The 17,576-nt window shown below is 50.9% G+C and overlaps 1 protein-coding gene across 1 annotated transcript; it reads left to right on the forward strand.

Moving 5' to 3' along the window:
• The first annotated feature begins 4,965 nt into the window (after positions 1 to 4,965).
• Positions 4,966 to 15,242, forward strand: EFCAB6 (EF-hand calcium binding domain 6). Its single transcript, XM_039914013.1, has 7 exons — positions 4,966 to 4,986; positions 8,945 to 9,187; positions 10,033 to 10,251; positions 11,137 to 11,335; positions 12,133 to 12,317; positions 13,804 to 13,953; positions 15,005 to 15,242. The coding sequence occupies exons 1-7, from the start codon at positions 4,969 to 4,971 to the stop codon at positions 15,125 to 15,127; spliced, it is 1,137 nt and encodes a 378-aa protein (XP_039769947.1). The 5' UTR covers positions 4,966 to 4,968; the 3' UTR covers positions 15,128 to 15,242.
• Positions 15,243 to 17,576: the final 2,334 nt, after the last annotated feature.

Here is a 17,576-nt window from a genome sequence, read left to right on the forward strand (position 1 = left end):
ACTGTGTGCAGAGCAATGTACTAAGCCCCCTCAAACCTTCCCTTTGCCCTGGACCTAACGCCTGCTTGACTCCTCCCAACCAACCCACCCACCAGGACAGGTTCAGCATCATCCCTTTCAACATGAAACAGTTGGTGTTGACGCCAGGGGTCTCTGCCTGGGCCCAGGCCTGAGGTTTCGGGCATGTGATCTGGGTCCGGGGCCGTTGGGACATGGAGTCAGGTCTATGAGCAAACCTGCCTCCAACCTCAAAGATGCAACAGTGACAGAAAATGAGCCCCTGGGCACCGGAAGGACTGGAAGGATGGTGGGTGATGGCAATACCTTCCTAGCCACACAGAGGCAGATGGACCCTGCCGGGCCTGAGTTTGTTTTCTACTCTTGGATTCATGGCTCCCCACTCCAGATTAGCAGGGACCCAGCTGGTGAGTACAGAGTCCCAGTCCCAGGTCTTAAGTTCTATTATTTCCTACCTTCCCTTCCTCGTGGGCAGTGATGGTCTTATATCCGGAATTGGAGGAATTGGCTGGAAGACTCTGATCACCAGGGTTGCCTGTGGACTAACATTAGCCTTAGAATGAAGCTTTGTACATGAAAGAAACGCTTGCTTTTACCTTACTCTCTCTGTAATAGTTTGGGCGATTCGTTTCCTGGTGCCAACTGGGACTCTTGAATAGGCTCTGTTCCAGGGAGAAGTTTAGGGAACGTTACCAAGCCTTCAGCAAGGACTTCGCGAGACTGGATAAAAATAAAAGTGGCTGGTGTGGCCATAAATGGGATTCAGGGGCTGTTGCGAGGATTTAATTATCCCTTAACAAAGAGCAGTTCATCCATCTTCTGAACAGGTTTTTATGATTCTGTCACAACTGATTCTGCCTCTCGTGCTCCGAAGTGGGGAGTTGTGTCTTGGTACATATGTCCACCCCGGAAAAAACAGTTGTGTCTTCCAAACGCGCTCCAATTCTTTCCTGTTTCAGAACTAGTGAAGTTGAAACGGAAACTCACTTAACTTGTTTCATTTGTCAGAGCAGAGCCAAGACAGGCAAATTTTAAGCAAAAATTAACAAATCCCCATGGCTCTGAGATGCAGGCATTGGGTGGGTACCAAAGAGCTCCCTCCTGGGTGATGTTCCTCTAACTAGTCATCTTGCCTGTCCCTCAGTGGTTCCTGGAAGGTGTTCCTTTTTTTTATGGAATTTGTTAAGCACTTACTACGTGCCAGGTACTGTATTAAGTGCTGGTGTAGATATAAGCTAATAGGGTTGGACCCAGTCCATGTCCCACATGTGGGCTCACAATATATCCTTATTTTACAGATGAGGTAACAGAGTCACAGAGAAGTTAAATGATTTGCCCAAGGTCACACAGCAAACAAGTGGAGGAGCCAGGATTAGAACCCAGGTTCTTCTGACTTCCAAGCCCAGGCTCTTGCCACTAGGCCATGCTGGGAAGTTTACATGGCTCCTCCAACCCCAGCCACTTGCGGCTTCTCTCCTGGTGGGGTTGGCAGGGCCGAGGGGGCAGTTGGGGCAGAGCTGAATGATTTCTTCCCTGGGAGAATCCTGCCTGTTCTTGGACAATCCTCCTGGCCGCTCTCCCCTCCTGCAATTTCAGCCCTGTTTGACTTATATTGACCTAGCTGCTGTCATTCATTCATTCATTCATTCATTCAATCATATTTCCTACGGCCAGCCCCCAGCCAGCCCCTGCTCAGCCTCCAGTCATCCCCCCTGCTCAGCTCCTGGTCAGCCCCTGCTCAACCCCCAGCCAGCCCCTGGCCAGTCCCTTGCTCAGCTCGGCTAGCCCCCAGCAAACCCCTGCTCAGGCCCTGGCCGGCTCCTGATCAGCCCCAGCCAGTCCCTGGCCTGGTCCTGCTCAGCCCCTGGTCAGCCCCAGGTCAACCCCCAATCAGCCCCTGTTCAGCCTCCTGTCAGTCCTGGCCAGGCCCTGCTCAGCCCCAATTCAGCCCAAGGGAAGCTCCTGGCCAGGCCCCCAATCAGTCCCCAGCCAGCCCCTGGCCAGCCCCTGTTAAGCCTTCCAGTCAGCCCCCAGTCAGCCCCTGCTCAGTGTCCTGCAAGTCCCTGCCCAGTCTGCTCAACCCCTGCTCTGCCCCCTGCCAACCTCCAGCTATACCACTGACCACTAGTAATCTTACTCTAGGCCATGCAAATTGGACTGTAGCCACTCACTTGGAGAATCACTGTCAACCAGAAATCAATCCAAAGACCGTACTGGGTACTTACAATGTGCAGAGTGGTGTACTGCGGACCTATTGTGTTCAGTGTGCTGTATTTGGTGTTTTAATGTGGTCAGAGTGCTATACTGGGCATCTACTGTGCTCAGAGTACTGTACTGGGCACTTAAGGGGTACAGAGTGCTTTATTGGACACCTACTGAGTACAGAGCACTGTACTGGGAACCTGCTTTTTGTAGAGCACGGAACTGGGAGCCTCCTGAGAGTAGAGCACTGTATAAGTGCTTGAGAGAGAACAGTCGCAGGAGAAGACTGGATGATCTGTGGCTCCCGAGGAGATTCCTTCCTGTCTACCTGAGAAGTGGTGTCAGGTGTCAGCCTCTGCCTCTGCCGCCATGCCATGGGGTTCCTGAGTGAGATGGACCCGAGGTCCAAGACCCGAGGCCCGAGGTCCGAAGCCCAAGGCCAGCCAACCCATTCCAGGATCAGTTCTGGATAACCAGGTCATGGAGCAACAGGATTTCAAAGGAGAGAAGAAGACAGACGGTGGGGCTCACCTTCCTCTTCTTCCTCATCCGCTGGCCCTTGGAGCCAATGGACTGACCACCAAGAGAGGATGCATGAAAAATGAGGGAAACTTTAAAAATAATGTGAGGTAAAGAGTGAGGTCGAGGCTGACAGGGAGGATGTGCTGGATGGCTAGATCCACCTCTCTCTTTCAAGCAGAAGAAGAAACAGCAGGATTTTCTGGTTCTCCCTTGCAAGGGGGAGAACAATTTGTTCATGAATTGGACCCGCAATAAGAACTCATTTTTTGCTCATTCCCCATAAGTCCATTCTCCTCAAAGCTCCCTTGATGATAAACATCTCCGTTGTTTGTAATTATATGCAGATTACTCTTTTCTGAGTTGGAAATACACTTTTCTGAATAATATGAAGTAGATTAGCACGTGCTTGTGGATTTACTACTACACTTTAATACCAAGTTGTCAATTTCTCTTTCTACTGAAGGGGTATTGTTGATTTCCTCTTTCAGTGTCGGGGGCTTCAGCGTGGCGAGCACCAGTGTGGGAGGCTCCAGTGAGAGGTTCCAGCGTGGGAGGCTCCAGTGTTGGGGGCTCCAATATGGCGGCTCCAGTGTGGGAGTCGGTTTGCTGCTCCAGCCCCGGGGGTTGTTCTGTGGCGGCAACCCTTTAGACTGTAAGTAAGTTGGGGGCAGGGAACATGTCTACCTATTCAGTTATACTGTAATCAATGAATCAGTTGTGTTTACTGAGCAGTGGTGAGGAAGATGAGATGGAGGTACAGTGAGTAGGTTTACATTAGGGGAGTGAAGTGTGCAGGCTGGGTTATAGTAGGAGAGCAGGAGGTGAGGTAGGAGGGGGCAAGGTGATTGAGTGCTTTACAACTTATGGTAAGGAGTTTCAGTTTGAGCAGAGGTGGATGGTCAACTACCGGAAGTCCTTGAGGAGTGAGGAAAAATGGACTGAACGGTTTTGTAGAAAAATGATCTGGGTAGCAGAGAGAAATATGGACTGGAATGGGAAAAACAGGAGGCAGGGAGGTCAGCAAGGAGGCTGACACAGTAATCAATTTTTTATGATATTCGTTAAGCACTTATTATGTGCCAGGAATTATTCTAAGCATTATGTGTAGATACAAGGTGATCAGGTTGGATACAGTCCAACATGCATGTCCCACATGGGGCTCACAGTCCTAATCCTCATTTTACAAGTGAGAAGTAAGTGGCTTGCCCAAAGTCATTCAGCAGACAAGTGACGGAGCTGGGGCTAGAAGTCAGGTCCTTCTGACTCCCAGGCCCGTGCTCTATCCACTAGGCCATGCTGCTTCTCAATTGTACTCTCCCAAGTCTTGCTATAGTGCTCTGCACACAGTTAATGTTCAATAAATATGATGGATTGATTGGTGGCAAGAGGGCAAAACAACACCCCCAGGGGTATTTTCCACAGAAATGCCAGTAGCACTGGCAGAGCTCTAGACTGATGGCCATTCCTTCCCATCCTACTAATTATTATTAACAATAATAATGACTGGGGTTTCTATGAAGTGCTTACTATGTGTCAAGCCCTGTGCTGAACACTGGGCTTGACACGATACATTCAGATCAGACCCAATCCCTGTCCTATACGGTCCCTGTCTCACAGTATATGGAGGAGGGAGGGCAGGTATTTCATCCCCATTTTATAGATGAGGAAACTGAGGCCCAGAGAAATCAAGTGAAGTCAAGGTCGCCCAACGAACAAGAAGCGGAGCTGGGATTTGAACCCCGGTTTCCTGACTCTGAGTCCTGTGCTTTTTCCAGTGGGCCATGAAGATTTTAAGCTACACAGATAGGTAAATCTACAATTCCAAGTCAAAGTTGGGGGGCACACTTCCTCAGTAGGGAACACAAACTCATGGTATTAGGAGCTCCTGCTTACACGTTTTCCAAGTTGGGCCTTAACGAACCAATCAATCAATCAGTAGTATTTATTGAGCTCTTGTGCTGTCCAGAGCACTTTACTAAGTGCTCAGAAGAGTACAATACTACAGAATTAGCATCGTGTTCCCACAGCAGCTTCCCCTGCAAATATAAAAACAATGCCTTCAGCATAAATAAATTGAAACCAAAAAAAAGTCATCACCCAGTAAAAAAATCACATCCGTTTTTCTGCTTTATTACCATGGCAATAATAGAATTTAGAACAAAACGCATCGGTACCGAACCATGGGGTAATTAAATATTATGTCACAGTCAGGCAGCCAGAGAACCAATGAGCTCTCTGGACTTGGTGAGTCTCCCAGCCCACGTTGAGCATTAAATAACTCTAGGGGCTTTTTTTCTCTGCGAGAGAGAGAGTTGGAGATTGCTGTTTTCAACTGAAGGCGGAACCACAATCTACAGCCAAATGTTTGTAATCCGTTTTGACTTTCTACATCTCTGTCTCCCGCACAGGGTTACCTAGCTGGGCTTTCCCTTCTATTAGACCCGTCCAGGTGATGGTGGACACTGAGTTACTGCAACAAGAAGCGTCAGATCTTCTTATCGAGGGAGGGACCGATTGGAACTCTTTTTATGGAAAGTGCTTAGGAAGTTTTAGCAGTGAAGCCTAGTAAATAGAGCACAGGCCTGGGAGTCAGAAAGAACTGGGTTCTAATCCCAGCTCTGTCACTTGTCTTCTCTGTGACATTGGGCAAGTCACTTCACTTCTCTGTGCCTCAGTTACCTCATCTGTAAAATGGGGAATAAGATTGTGTACCTTATGTGGGACAGGGACTGTGTCTAACCCAATTACCTGGTATCTACCCCAGTGCTCAGTACAATGTCTAGCACGTGGTAATCGCTTAACTAATACCACACCTATTATTATTATTATTTTTATCATTCCACCAAGGCCTCAGCCTCCTCAAATCAGCTGGGCCTTCCTGCCTCCCCCCACCATGGGTATCTACTGGGCCTTTCTGCCTTTCCCCGGGGCCAGGGTTGGGGGCTGTGGGGGTGGTTCTCTGCTCCCACCTGCAGGCTGTGGGTCGGTCAGTGCCTGTGTGACCTCTCCACACAGGGGACCAGCAGTAGTAGGAGGCAGGATGGGAAAGGGGCAGGGCTTGCAGCCTGGCAATCAAGCAGTAACACTAGGCACCAGGCACTGTACTGAGCACTTGGGAAAATGGAGAGGGAGCGGGGCTGTGCGGGAGGCTTCTACATTTACCTGCTGTGGTGGGGCGGGCCAGCCTCCTTGGGGGATCTCATCCTAGGTTATCTTTCCCAGCAGCAAGGGGTCCCCCCTTTTTGTTCCTCTCCCCCGTACTCCCACTCAAGGGCTCCTTTAACATCTAGTTCAGTGGTTCCCACAGGGGAAGAACTTTGGAATAATCAATTGATCAAACAATCAGAAGTATTTACGAAGTGCCTGGCTCATAGTTAAATGCTTAACAAATACCATAAAAAAGTGTGTGTAGAGAGCCACTGTACTGAGCACTTAGATTATGGGTTCAGTGGCACACTGTGTGTAAAGTGTTAGTGGGGTATGGAGGGAGGGTAAGTCTGGGATTTTGATCTTTATCAGGGTCTTCAAGAGCTCAGGTTATGATCTACATACAGTAGGTGTCCAGCACAGTGCTCTGCATATATAGTGACCTGCACTCAGTCAGTGTTTAGTACAACACTCTGCATATGGTAGGCTTCCAGTACAGAGTTCTGTACACTGTAGATGTCTCATGCAACACTCGTCATGCAGTAGGTGCCCAATACAGAATTCTGTACCCAATAGACAACCAACACAGCACTCTACACACAGTAGCCATCCAGCCTATTGCCTGCCTGTAATAGCCACCCAGCAAAATGCTCAGCACACAGTAGGCATACAGCACAGTGTTCTGCATCGAGTTGTCACCCAGTACAGAATTCTACATACAGTAAGCACCCACCACAGTGGTCTGTACACAGTAGATGGCCAGGACAGCACTCCACAAAAAATGGAGGCTCAGCAAATGCTGACTGGACAAGGTACCCAACCGCAGTGGGAGCACCGGGTCCTGCTGTGAGCACCCTGAGCCTGTTATATATGTGAATATGTCAGTTATATTGTTGGGTGGCACTCTCCCAAGTGCTTAGTGCCCTGCACACAGTAAGCACTCAATAAAAATGATTGATCAGTTGATTGATTAATTGACTGAATGAGCTGGCCCTGCCCAGGCATACGAGGTAAGCCAACGACTGTGAGGTGATACGTGTTCATCAGATCCTCCTGGGTCTGTCCGGGTTCGTCTGCATCCGTCTGTGTCCATCCGGGCAGAATCCGGGAGTCTGGCTTTGTGGGGTTTGGGCTGCAGAGCCCATTCTGGTTTTGCATTTGGTTGGAGAACAGCTTGATTTTTTTTCCCTGGCAAACCTTTCTCGCTGCTGCTGTTGTTTTCAGCGATCATCTTCTCTCCGTAAATACAAATGAAGATACAATTAATGTCTTTGCAAATCAAAATATTTGATCAAATGAAACAAGTTTTCCATCTTCAGAAGGCAATTACTTCGCCTTGAAAACGAGTGGAGGATTGAGTTCTGAAGGGTTGCGGGAGCCTGAGCTGCCCCAGCCTGGCCTGGAGGACCCCCCAGGAGACTTCTTCCCTAGCAAGGTCTCAGGGGGTTCAGGGGAGACTCATGGGGTCCAAGTGGGCAAAGCAGGTTTCCTGGCAGCAAATAGTCCGACCTCTGACCCATAGAGAGTGCCTCCAGCTGTGGGGCTGGAGGCGGAAGAAGGTTACTCTCCACCCAGAGACAAGGTCCCAGGGTAGAGAATCCTCAAAGGTTGAGAGGCCCTACAGAAGGAGTTAACAACTGTAGCATTTGTTGAGGACTTACTGTGTGCCAGGCACTGTGCTAAGCACTGGGGCAGATACAAGCAAATCAGGTTAGACACAGTCCCTGTACCACATGGGGTTCACAGTCTCTGTCCCCATTATACAGATGAGGGAACTGAGGCTCAGAGAAGTGAAATGATTTACCCAAGTGAAGTGACAACAGACAGGTGTGGAGCTGGGATTAGAATCCAGGTCCTTCTGACTCCCAGGCTCTGTTCCACCCATTAGGCCACACTTCTCTGCACACCAACCCACACCCAATCACAACCTGACTGGAGCTGAGAGAAGAAAAGGAGGGAGGCAGGGAAGAGGAGGGAAGGAGAGGAGGCAAAGGGGGAGGAACAAGAAGAAGAGGAAGCAGAGGAGAAGGAGAAGGAAGAGGGGGAAAAGGAAAAGGAAGAGGAAAAGGAGAGAGAGAAGGGAGAAGCGGAGGAGAAGAAGGGGGGAGAGGAAAAGGAGAAGGGGGTGGTGGAGGAAGAAGAGAAGGAGGGAAAAAAATGAGGAAGACAAAGAGGAGGAGGAGAGTATGGTGGAAGGGGAGGAGGAGGAAGAGGAGGAAGGAGAGGAGAATGAAGAGAAGGGGGAGAAGGAGAAGAAAGAAGCAGTGAAAGAGGAGGAAGTGAAAAAGGAGGAAGAGGAGAAAGAGGAAAATGAAGAGAAGGGGAGAAAGAGAAAGAGGAGGGCATGAAGGAGAAAGTGGAGGAGGAGGAAGAGGAAGAGGAAGAGGACCCACTTAATGCAATGCACTGTACTAGGCATTGGGAAAAATAGAAAAGCCAAGTGATCCATTCCCTGCCCACACACAGCTTCCACTTTAGTGGAAGAGACAAACATGGTAATATTTATAACTGTGTTAAGATTCAGTGAGGACCAGATGTGAGCACAGAAAATTTAGTCACCAGTCTAGCATTCTCAGGAGAGAATCCTGGCTCTGCCACTGGCTTGCTGAGTGATCTTGGGCAAGTCACTTACCTTTTCTCTGCCTCAATTTCCTGTTTGTCCAGGGGTGATTAAGTGCATGTTCTCTCTCCCCCTTAGAATGTGAGCCCCAGTCAGGCAGCCACTAGTCAAGTCTCAATCAATCGATCAATTAATCGATGGTATTTATTGAGACTTTGCTATATGCAAAGCACTGTATTAAACACTTGGGAGAGTACAATACAATAGAGTTGACAGACAGGTTCCCTTCCCACGACAAGTTTACAGTCTAGAGGGGTAGACTGATGTGAATATAAATAAATGATGTATAGTATATTATTGAAAGATATATATATAATTGCTTTGGGGTTCGTCCCCCCTCCACTCATCTCCTGCCCACCCCTGCCCTTCACCCCCAACCCATTGTTGCCAGCTTCTGGGGTCATCACGCTTTAACCAGACACTCTTTCTCTTCAGCCCAGGCAGATGACGGGCAGCAAGGTCAAGGAGAAGGGGATGCCGGGGTCTGCTGGCCGAACACCCCCCCAGGGTCAGTCCAAGCAGGACCTCCCCACCAAGCTCCGTGAGACGCTAAGGGCTCACTCCACCCCGCTGGCCCAAGCTCTGGCGGACGCCGACCCCCCGCAAGCGGGGACAGTGACCAAGGAGGATTTTAGAGGCATCTGCAGCCTTCGATTCCCACTCTGGAGTGATGAACAGGTCAGGACGGTGGGGTCTAGGGTCAGCACATGGTCGGCTTCTGGCATTAATATAAATGAATTTATATATATATATACATATATTACATATTTACATATATACACAAGTGCTGTGGGACGGGGAGGGTGGTTACAGCAAAGGGAGTGAGTCGGGACGAGGTGTGGGGAGGGGGGGAGCTCCAGGAATGATTCTGGATGAGCTCTGAAAGAGGTCGATCCCCACAATGTGCCTGGTTCTGGGGAAGCTGCCAGGGTACCTCTGTGAGTGGAGGAAGGAAGGCCCTCCGGGGAGGGGGTGGGGGAGGTGCTCCAGTCACATCCCTTTCCCTCAGCCAAACCCCCACCTTCCCAGCTCTGGATTGTGGAGCAGCAGCATCAGCAACAGCAGCACACAAGTAAATACACACACACACACACACACACACACACACACACACACACACACATATATCCCAGCATCCAAGTGAATAAAAACTCTTCTTTCCCAAGTGCCAGAGGTGTTTCCAGTGATGGTTGGTGATAGATGGAAGTGGTAGGCCCAGGGGCTGTCGAACTCTGTTAAGAGCCCTGCTGGGGGCCACTGCTGGGTACTGACCTCTGGTGAGGGTAGCTCCCATTTCTTCTACCTAAAGCACCCTCCCCTCTGCCTCCCTCCCCCTGCTACCCTCCTCTCTCCCATTCCAGGGACCCCTTTCCTGCTCAGACCCTCCCCTCCCCGATCCTGGCCTCCACTTTCCGACCCTGGAGCCCCCTCCCCTGGCCTCCTCTCTCCCGCCTCAGGCCCCCCTCCCTGACCCCGGGCCTTCCAACCCACCCCCTCACACAGACCCTCATGCTTCCCAACAGTTTGAGAACCTGTGGAGCCACATGCCACTCGACACCAGCGGGAAGCTGAAATACCGTGACTTTTTGGCCAAGTTCTGCAGGAAAACGGCGACCCCACCCCTAACCTCCACCGACCCTGCTGGGGTTCCTGAGAGAGGCTCCAAGCCTGCCTCTCTGTCGGGGGGCAGCACCAGATCTCCGCAGTCCAAAACTGCACCTGCTCCGACCAGCCATTCCCAGGTGGGTGCCCTGGCAGGGTGTCCGAGTGGCTGGATTCCCCAGGGCCTGGGTCAGTGCTTGGCCCACCCCAACCCACTCTCGGGAGACTGGGGAGAAGGGACCAGGCAGGGGTGGGGAGGGGCTGGGCCAGGGCCACGCCTCGGTGGGTAGGAAGGCATGGGGCAACCTGAATTGCCAAGGAGGGGCATGGTCTGGGTTGGGGGCTTAGACGGTGACTCTGAGTCAGTCAGCCAATCAGTCGATCATATTTATTGAGTGCTTACTGTGTGCAGAGCACTGTACTAAACACTTGGGAGAATACAATATAGCAATAAACAAACACATTCCTTGCCCACAACAATCTTACAATCTAGAGGGGAAGAAAGACATGAATAAAATTAAGTAAATTACAGATATGTACATAAGTGCTGTGCTGAAAATGGGGATGACTACAGAGTGACTCAGAAGGGAGTGGGAGAAGTGGAAAGGAGGGCTTAGTCAGGGAAGTCCCCGATTAGACTGTAAGCCCGTCAAACGGCAGGGACCGTCTCTATCTGTTGCCGACTTGTTCATCCCAAGCGCTTAGTACAGTTCTGCACATAGTAAGCGCTCAATAAATACTATTGAATGAATGAATGAATGGAAGGCCTCTTGGAGGAGGTGTGTCTTTGAGGTGTCTTTCTGTGGGCTGAAATGGCATGGATGAAGGTTCAGGGAGTGGAAAGTGAGAGACAGAGGGGGACCCTCCACCGAGTCACGGAGGGGGTCCTCCACTCTACCTGCCAAAGATTGAAGGGGAGGGTGGTCAGGGAGGGAGGCGGAATGGGAATACAGGGAACTAATGGTTAGAACGGCTCCGCTTCTCAGCATGACCATAAGCTCAGAACATCTGCTCTTGGCCCTCAGACGCCGGAGCGTCCAGTGTGTCCAGAGCGCCTGGTGCCTTTGTCAGCTGCCCAGACCCAGGTACCACCCCTGCTGGCCTGTAAGTCCAGCGAATGGAAGCTGAGAAATAAAATTCAAAGCTGCTGGAAGGCCCTGCTGAAAGAATGCTCAGGCAAAGATCTTGACCAACAAGGAGAAATGGCCACCGCAGATTTCTGGGGTTTGTCTTCTTTTCAGTCAAGGGTGGGTGTCTTGGTCCAACTGAGTCCGGATTTGCAAGCTGCTAGTTGCCTAGTTATGGTTTTTATTCAACATTAACTCTGTGCTGAGTGCTGGGCTGATGCGGGATTGGACAGTCCCACCCAACAAGGGACTCCCAAACTAATAATAATAACAATAATGATAATAAAGTATTCATTAATTGCTTACTATGTGCCAAGCATTGTACTAAGCACTGGGGTAGATATAAGATAATTAGGTCATACACGGTCATCTGGGGCTCCCAGTCTAAGCAGGAGGGAGAACAGGTATTCAGTCCCCACAGTACAAGTGAGGAAACTGAGGCACAGTAATGTTAAATGACTTGCCCAAGGTCATACAGCAGACCAGTGGCAGAGCTGGAATTAGAACCTAGGACCTTTGACTCCCAGACCCAAGCTCTTTCTACTAGTTCATGACGTGTGGAGGGAGAGCAGAGATCTTGTGCCCAATTTACAAAGGACGATACCGAGGCCTAGAGAGGAGAAGTGACTTGCCCCAGGCCACATGGTAGGCCGAAGGCAGATCTGAGATTAGAACCCAGGGCTCCTGATTCCCTGCCCTGGAATCTTTCCACTAAGCCATATTGCCCCCATACCTCCTTAAGTGGTACTCTGGGATCCAATCAGCCCAACCAGCTGGAGTAACTGGAGCTTTGGTCGAATGGCCTGACTTGTGTTTGCACGGACACAGGCCGGCTTGTCAGAGGTTGGTCTCCCCTGATGCCCCCGGCCCAACGGGGCCGTTCCTGTGTTTCAGCTGTAGCAGAGAAGTTTGGCCTAGACCTCAGTAAAGATGATCAGCAGCAGCTTACGGCCAAATACGACAAGAAGAGCAATGGCCGGTTCGCCTACTGTGACTTCCTCCAGGGCTATGTGCTGCTGTTCACGGCCAAGAAGCCTTCACTGCTCCGAAGGCTTAAGATCCAGAAGTTCCCCACGCTGGTATGTCAGCCATGAAACAGGTTACTTGGCGGGAGTGGGAGGGCCTGGTGAGATGGCAGGAGTCAGCCTGAAAACCCTATTGGCTTCTCCCTCCCCTCCTGCTAGTACCCAGGTCTATGGCCACACTGATCATCCCACCCTCGTCCCCTCTGCCACAATGGCACTACCAGAATCCCGGGCTCCAGTTCCTTGACTAAACCAGAAGAAAACCCTGGGGTCTTGAATCGTTTTAGCCAAGCTGTCTGATGGTGCAGTGGAGGGGAGGGTGGAGGTTTGGGGGCTAAGGAAGGGTCAGCTATGTTTGTTGCGAAGTAGAATAGGGAATCTGGGGGAGGGACCACAGCAGGAGGGTCAGGCCAGGCAGTGACTTGGGAGTCCACAGGGGAAGAAGCGGACAGGGAGGGTAGGGACGGGAGCAATAGGAGCCCTGAAAGGCAGTGAGAGCAGGGGCAGGAATGCCAGGATCAGGAGAAAAGAAATGGAGGGATAAGGCCAGAAATAGGGTGAACCAGGTGAGGAGAAAGGCTTTGGATTTCCAGCCCTGGGGAAGGCCAAAAGGGAGAGAGGTGCCTCAAGCCAAGTCGGGCCAGGCCTGGCCCTTTGGAGATTCTGGTCAGAGAGTCCCACCATCCAGGCTCTGGGGAGTGGGGGAGTCTTCCCTGGGTGACCCCAAGGGGGAGAGGGCAACCTGGGGGCAGAAACCTCCAGAACCTAGCACTGGGAGATCCCCCATGAGGGGCATCTAGACATGTGGTCCTCTTTTCACACTGGCTGTCTCGCTTCCAGACCCAGGCTGACCAGGTTGACAGGCCCCCAGGCGTCTCCCAGCTCCCAGGCATAGGAACCCAGGCCTTTTCCTTTCCCCCTCCCTTCCCCTTCACCCCCACCCCCCACTGCCAGGGTGCTCAGATTCAAAATTCATGTAGCTTCAGGATCATTCCCGGTTCAAATTTTGCCTCCCTAAAGAGTGTCTTATAGTGTGGTTCACCTTTGTGATATGCAGCCGGGTCTAGGGTGAAATCATGCTCAAATAACTTGTTTTCAATCTCACAACACCTAAATGAAATAATTACAGTGTAGCACGCTGTCTAATTATGAGATATAATTACAACCTTTGAATGGAAAAAAAATCCTGTTCATTTCTACTCATCCGTTGGAAGCCCCACTGAAATCTGTTCCTTCACTAAAACCATTCGATGGCATATGGATTCCACCTCCCTTCTTCCCTTTCCACTGCTCCTCCCCCACCCAGCCCTCCTCTTCCTCTTCCTCCTCCTCCCCCTCCTCCTCCTCCTCTTTCTCTTCTTCCTCCTCCTCGCTCTCCTCCAGCCCAGCAGGGCGAGCAGGGTTGTTGTGGGCAGTCATTGGGGAGGGTGTGGGGGAGAGGGTCAGGGTGGTCCAGAAGAGAGGACCCCTCTGTGTGACCCAGAACCCAGTCTGACGGCAGTTTACCCCCAACCCCTGTGTCCCTGCATCCCCTCTACAGGAGGGCCCCAGTCCCCAGAGTCCGAAGCTTTTCGCCGCCCTACTCCGGATCCAGCCCCAAATCCTGCACTGCTGGAGACCTCTGCGACGCACCTTTAAACACTATGACCAGGCCAGGACGGGGATGATGGACGTGGCAGATTTCAGAGAGGTAAATCTGGCCCATCAGTTCTCACAGCCACAACCTGCCTCATCCTGGTTGTCAGAAAGCTGGAGGTGGGAGGCTGGGTTTACCCCCTGTGTGCACAAGATAGTCAGGTGTCTCCCCGGCCCTGCAATGTTTACATCCCAGTCGTGTCCTGTCTGTGTCAGCATAGTGGACAAATACTGTTCTGTTCCTCCAACTTCCCCAGACCCCGGTCGACCCCTGCCAATGACCCTGCCGGTGTCCCCTGTCTCAGTCTATATGTCCTGTCTGCCTCCAGTGCCCACCCTGCATCCCCTTTTGCCTTTGCACCCTCTGTGGCCCAGCCACAGGCCTCGCTGGTCCCTGCTCCCCTTGAGACTCGCTCTAAGTCCCAAGGCTAAAATATCCACTGTACCTTGCTGGTCTGGAGCCAAGCACCACCACCACCCTCCAGGGCCTACAAAGCCACAGGGCCTGCTCAACAAACCCCCTTGGGCTTCCACAGTTCCTATGTGCACCGCTCATGCCCCAGCCAGCACGGTCCTCTCTGTCTGCACCTTCAGTCATCCTCACTTGCCAGTCAATCAGTCAATCGTATTTATTCAGCACTTACTGTGTGCAGAGCATTGCACTAAAGTCTTGGGAGAGTACAATATAACAGATGCATTCCCTGCCCAGAGTGAGCTTGCAGTCTAGAGGAGGAGACAGACATTAATAGAAATAAATAAATTAGAGATATGGACATAAGCGCTGTGGGGCTGGGAGTGGGGATGAATAAAGGGAGCAAGTCCAGGTGATGCAGAGGGAATGGGAGAAGAGGAAAGGAGGGCTTAAGTCAGGGAAGGCTTCTTGGAAGAGATGTGCCTTCAATAGGACTTTGAAGTGGAGAGAGCAACTCTCTGTTCCTCTCTGCTCTCCGAACGCCTCACTCCAAACTGCCATCAATCAGGATCATCAACAACCAAGACTTTCACTCCTGTGGCCGTGGGCCTTGTCCACCCATTTTCCTACATATGACCATGCTGGCCTGCCCCAAGGGGTCCTCCCTGACCCTAGACTCCCATCTTTTTTCCAGGTTCTGCAGCAGTATGGGATTAGCCTCTCCGAGGAGGAGTTCTTTCACGTTAAGGAATATTATGACAGAACCTTATCTTCCAAAATAGCTTATAATGACTTCTTGCGTGTGTTCCTTCAGTAGGTCATGATCTGAGACCAACTCAGGCATCCTTGGCCCCTTGGAACTGTGGGCAGTGGGCCTGGCTCCTGATTTATCTCTAAATTTATTTCGTGACAAATAAAATCAAGAAAATGCAGCCCCTGGCTTGGCCTCTGCTGCTGTCCGGTCAGTGGCTTTAATCACAAGGGATGTGCTCGGGCCTGGGGAACATTTGAAGGTAATAGAAGAGCTAGGCAGGGTACTAAGAGAGTTCTGCCAAGACCTTGGAGATGTTCGAAGCCCTGGACAGAAACCCCTTCCTTCCTCCCTCTTCCCTCCGTCCCTACCTCCTTCTCCCACCTTTCTCCCCTCCTCTCCTTCTCGTCCTCTCTGTCTCCATGCCACCTTCTCCTTCCTTTCTCCCCCCCTTCCTCCCTCCCCCTCTCTCTCCTCCTTCTGTGGGTCCATGTCCCAGGCTGCAGGGAAGGAAGAAGCCAGGTTGGGGGCTCTCAGCTAAAGCCAGGTGACTCTGACCCTGTGTCACTTTTTCAGAATAATAGTAATAATAATGTTGGTATTTGTTAAGCGCTTACTATGTACAGAGCACTGTTCCAAGCACTGGGGTAGACGCAGGGTGATCAGGTTGTCCCACATGAGGCTCAGTCTTAATCCCCATTTTACAGATGAGGGAACTGAGGCCCAGAGAAGTGAAGTGACTCGCCCAAAGTCACACGGCTGACAAGTGGCAGAGCCGGGATTAGAGCCCACGACCTCTGACTCCCAAGCCCGGGCTCTTTCCATTGAGCCATGCTGCTTTTCTGGATCTGGAGGGCTTCTTAGGGTCCAGACCTGGTGGCCCTGAGCAGACTGGCTGGCATGTGAAAGAAGGAGCAGACAGATCCAAGAGTGGGTCTGGGTGGAGTGAGAAGTCCTGGGCCCTGGGGGGAGCAGGGTCTCCAGAGGGGATGGAGTTCAACTGGACTCAGGGAGGCAGGAATTGAGGGCAATGCTAATCTCTCTCCAGAAAGCAGAGGATGGCCTTGGGAACTACCAGTGCAGGAGGGGAATTAGTGACCGCCGGCCTCTGACCGGCTGACAGGGACTAGTGGAAATAGCATGGGTCTGGGAATCAGAAGGACCTGGGTTCTAATCCCAGCTCTGTCACTTGTCTGCTGTGTGACCTTGGGCAAATCACTTAACTTCTCTGTGCCTCAGCTCCCTCATCTGTAAAATGAGCCCTGTGTGGTACAGAGACTGAGTTGATTAACTTGTATCTACCCCTGCACTGAGTACAGTGCCTGGAATATAGTAAGCACTGAACAAATACCACAGTTATTATTATCCCTCACCATGACATCTCTGAGTAATGTCTCTGGCTGCAGTAGCTCTATCTGTGATATCTCTGACCATAATATCTCTGAATGTATCATCACTAACCTTGATATATCTGTCTGTGATGTCTATGACCATGCTATCTCTGTATGGAATGTCTCTGACCCCAATATCTCTGTCTGCAGTGTCTCTGGCTATAACATCTCTAGTCCAACCATATCTCTGATTTTGACATCTCTGGCCTGGTGATATCTCTGACTACAGTGACTCTAAATGCAATATCTCTGACCATGGTGTTTCTGACCACGATTCCTGACCATGACATCTCTGACTGGGATATCTCTGACCGTGATATCTGACTGTGGCATCTCTGGCCCAACAGTATCTCTGACTGCGATGACTCTGACCACAGTATTTCTGACCACGATGTCTCTGATCAGAATGTCTGACCACGACATCTCTGACTGAGACATCTCTGACCAAAATGTCTCTTTCACAGTGGCAGAGATCCAAGTTCCTTTTCTTAGCAATTTTGACTTGAAATGTGTTTTTCTCTCAAGAGATAGCAAAGCATATGGACAGATATTTAAAATCCGCTTGAATTGTCTTCTGTTTTTCCTTCACGTGTTTTGGAGTTTTTCCCCCTGAATTTATTATAATGCCACGTGAGGCTGGCAGAGCCAATGTGAAACCCACCCTCTACCTCGACAGGTCCTGGGATCGGCACCCCCAGCGGGAACGCCAGAAGTCAGGATGATCTTCCCGTGGGAACAATGTGGCAAATGGGGTTCGGCCCCTGTACCAAGGTCGGGCTCCCTGGGTCTGCCAAAATGAACCAGGATTGTGCTCACTGCCAGTCATAGGTGAGGGAGATAGAGGAAGACACAAAGAGATGGACAGGATGACTGAGAGACACAGAGAGAGAGAGAGATAAAGACTCAGAGAGACCAACTGAGAGACAGAGACTGAGAGCCAGAAAGCTTCAGTCAATCAACAATCACATTTATTGAGTACTTACTATCTGCAAAGCACTGTGCTAAGTGCTTGAGAGAGTACAATATCACCAGATTTGGTAGACATGTTTCCTGCCCACTAGGAGCTTACAGCCTAGAGGGGGAGACAGGATTAAAGTAAATTATGGATATGTTCATAAATGGTG

Source organism: Ornithorhynchus anatinus, chromosome 14 (genome assembly GCF_004115215.2).
Source record: "Ornithorhynchus anatinus isolate Pmale09 chromosome 14, mOrnAna1.pri.v4, whole genome shotgun sequence".
Lineage (NCBI taxonomy): Eukaryota > Metazoa > Chordata > Mammalia > Monotremata > Ornithorhynchidae > Ornithorhynchus > Ornithorhynchus anatinus.

Coding starts and splice junctions, on each gene's coding strand:
- EFCAB6 (XM_039914013.1), top strand. Junction 9,188..10,032: donor CACTCTGGAGTGATGAACAG/GTCAGGACGGTG, acceptor GCTTCCCAACAG/TTTGAGAACCTGTGGAGCCA. Junction 11,336..12,132: donor GGCCACCGCAGATTTCTGGG/GTTTGTCTTCTT, acceptor CCTGTGTTTCAG/CTGTAGCAGAGAAGTTTGGC.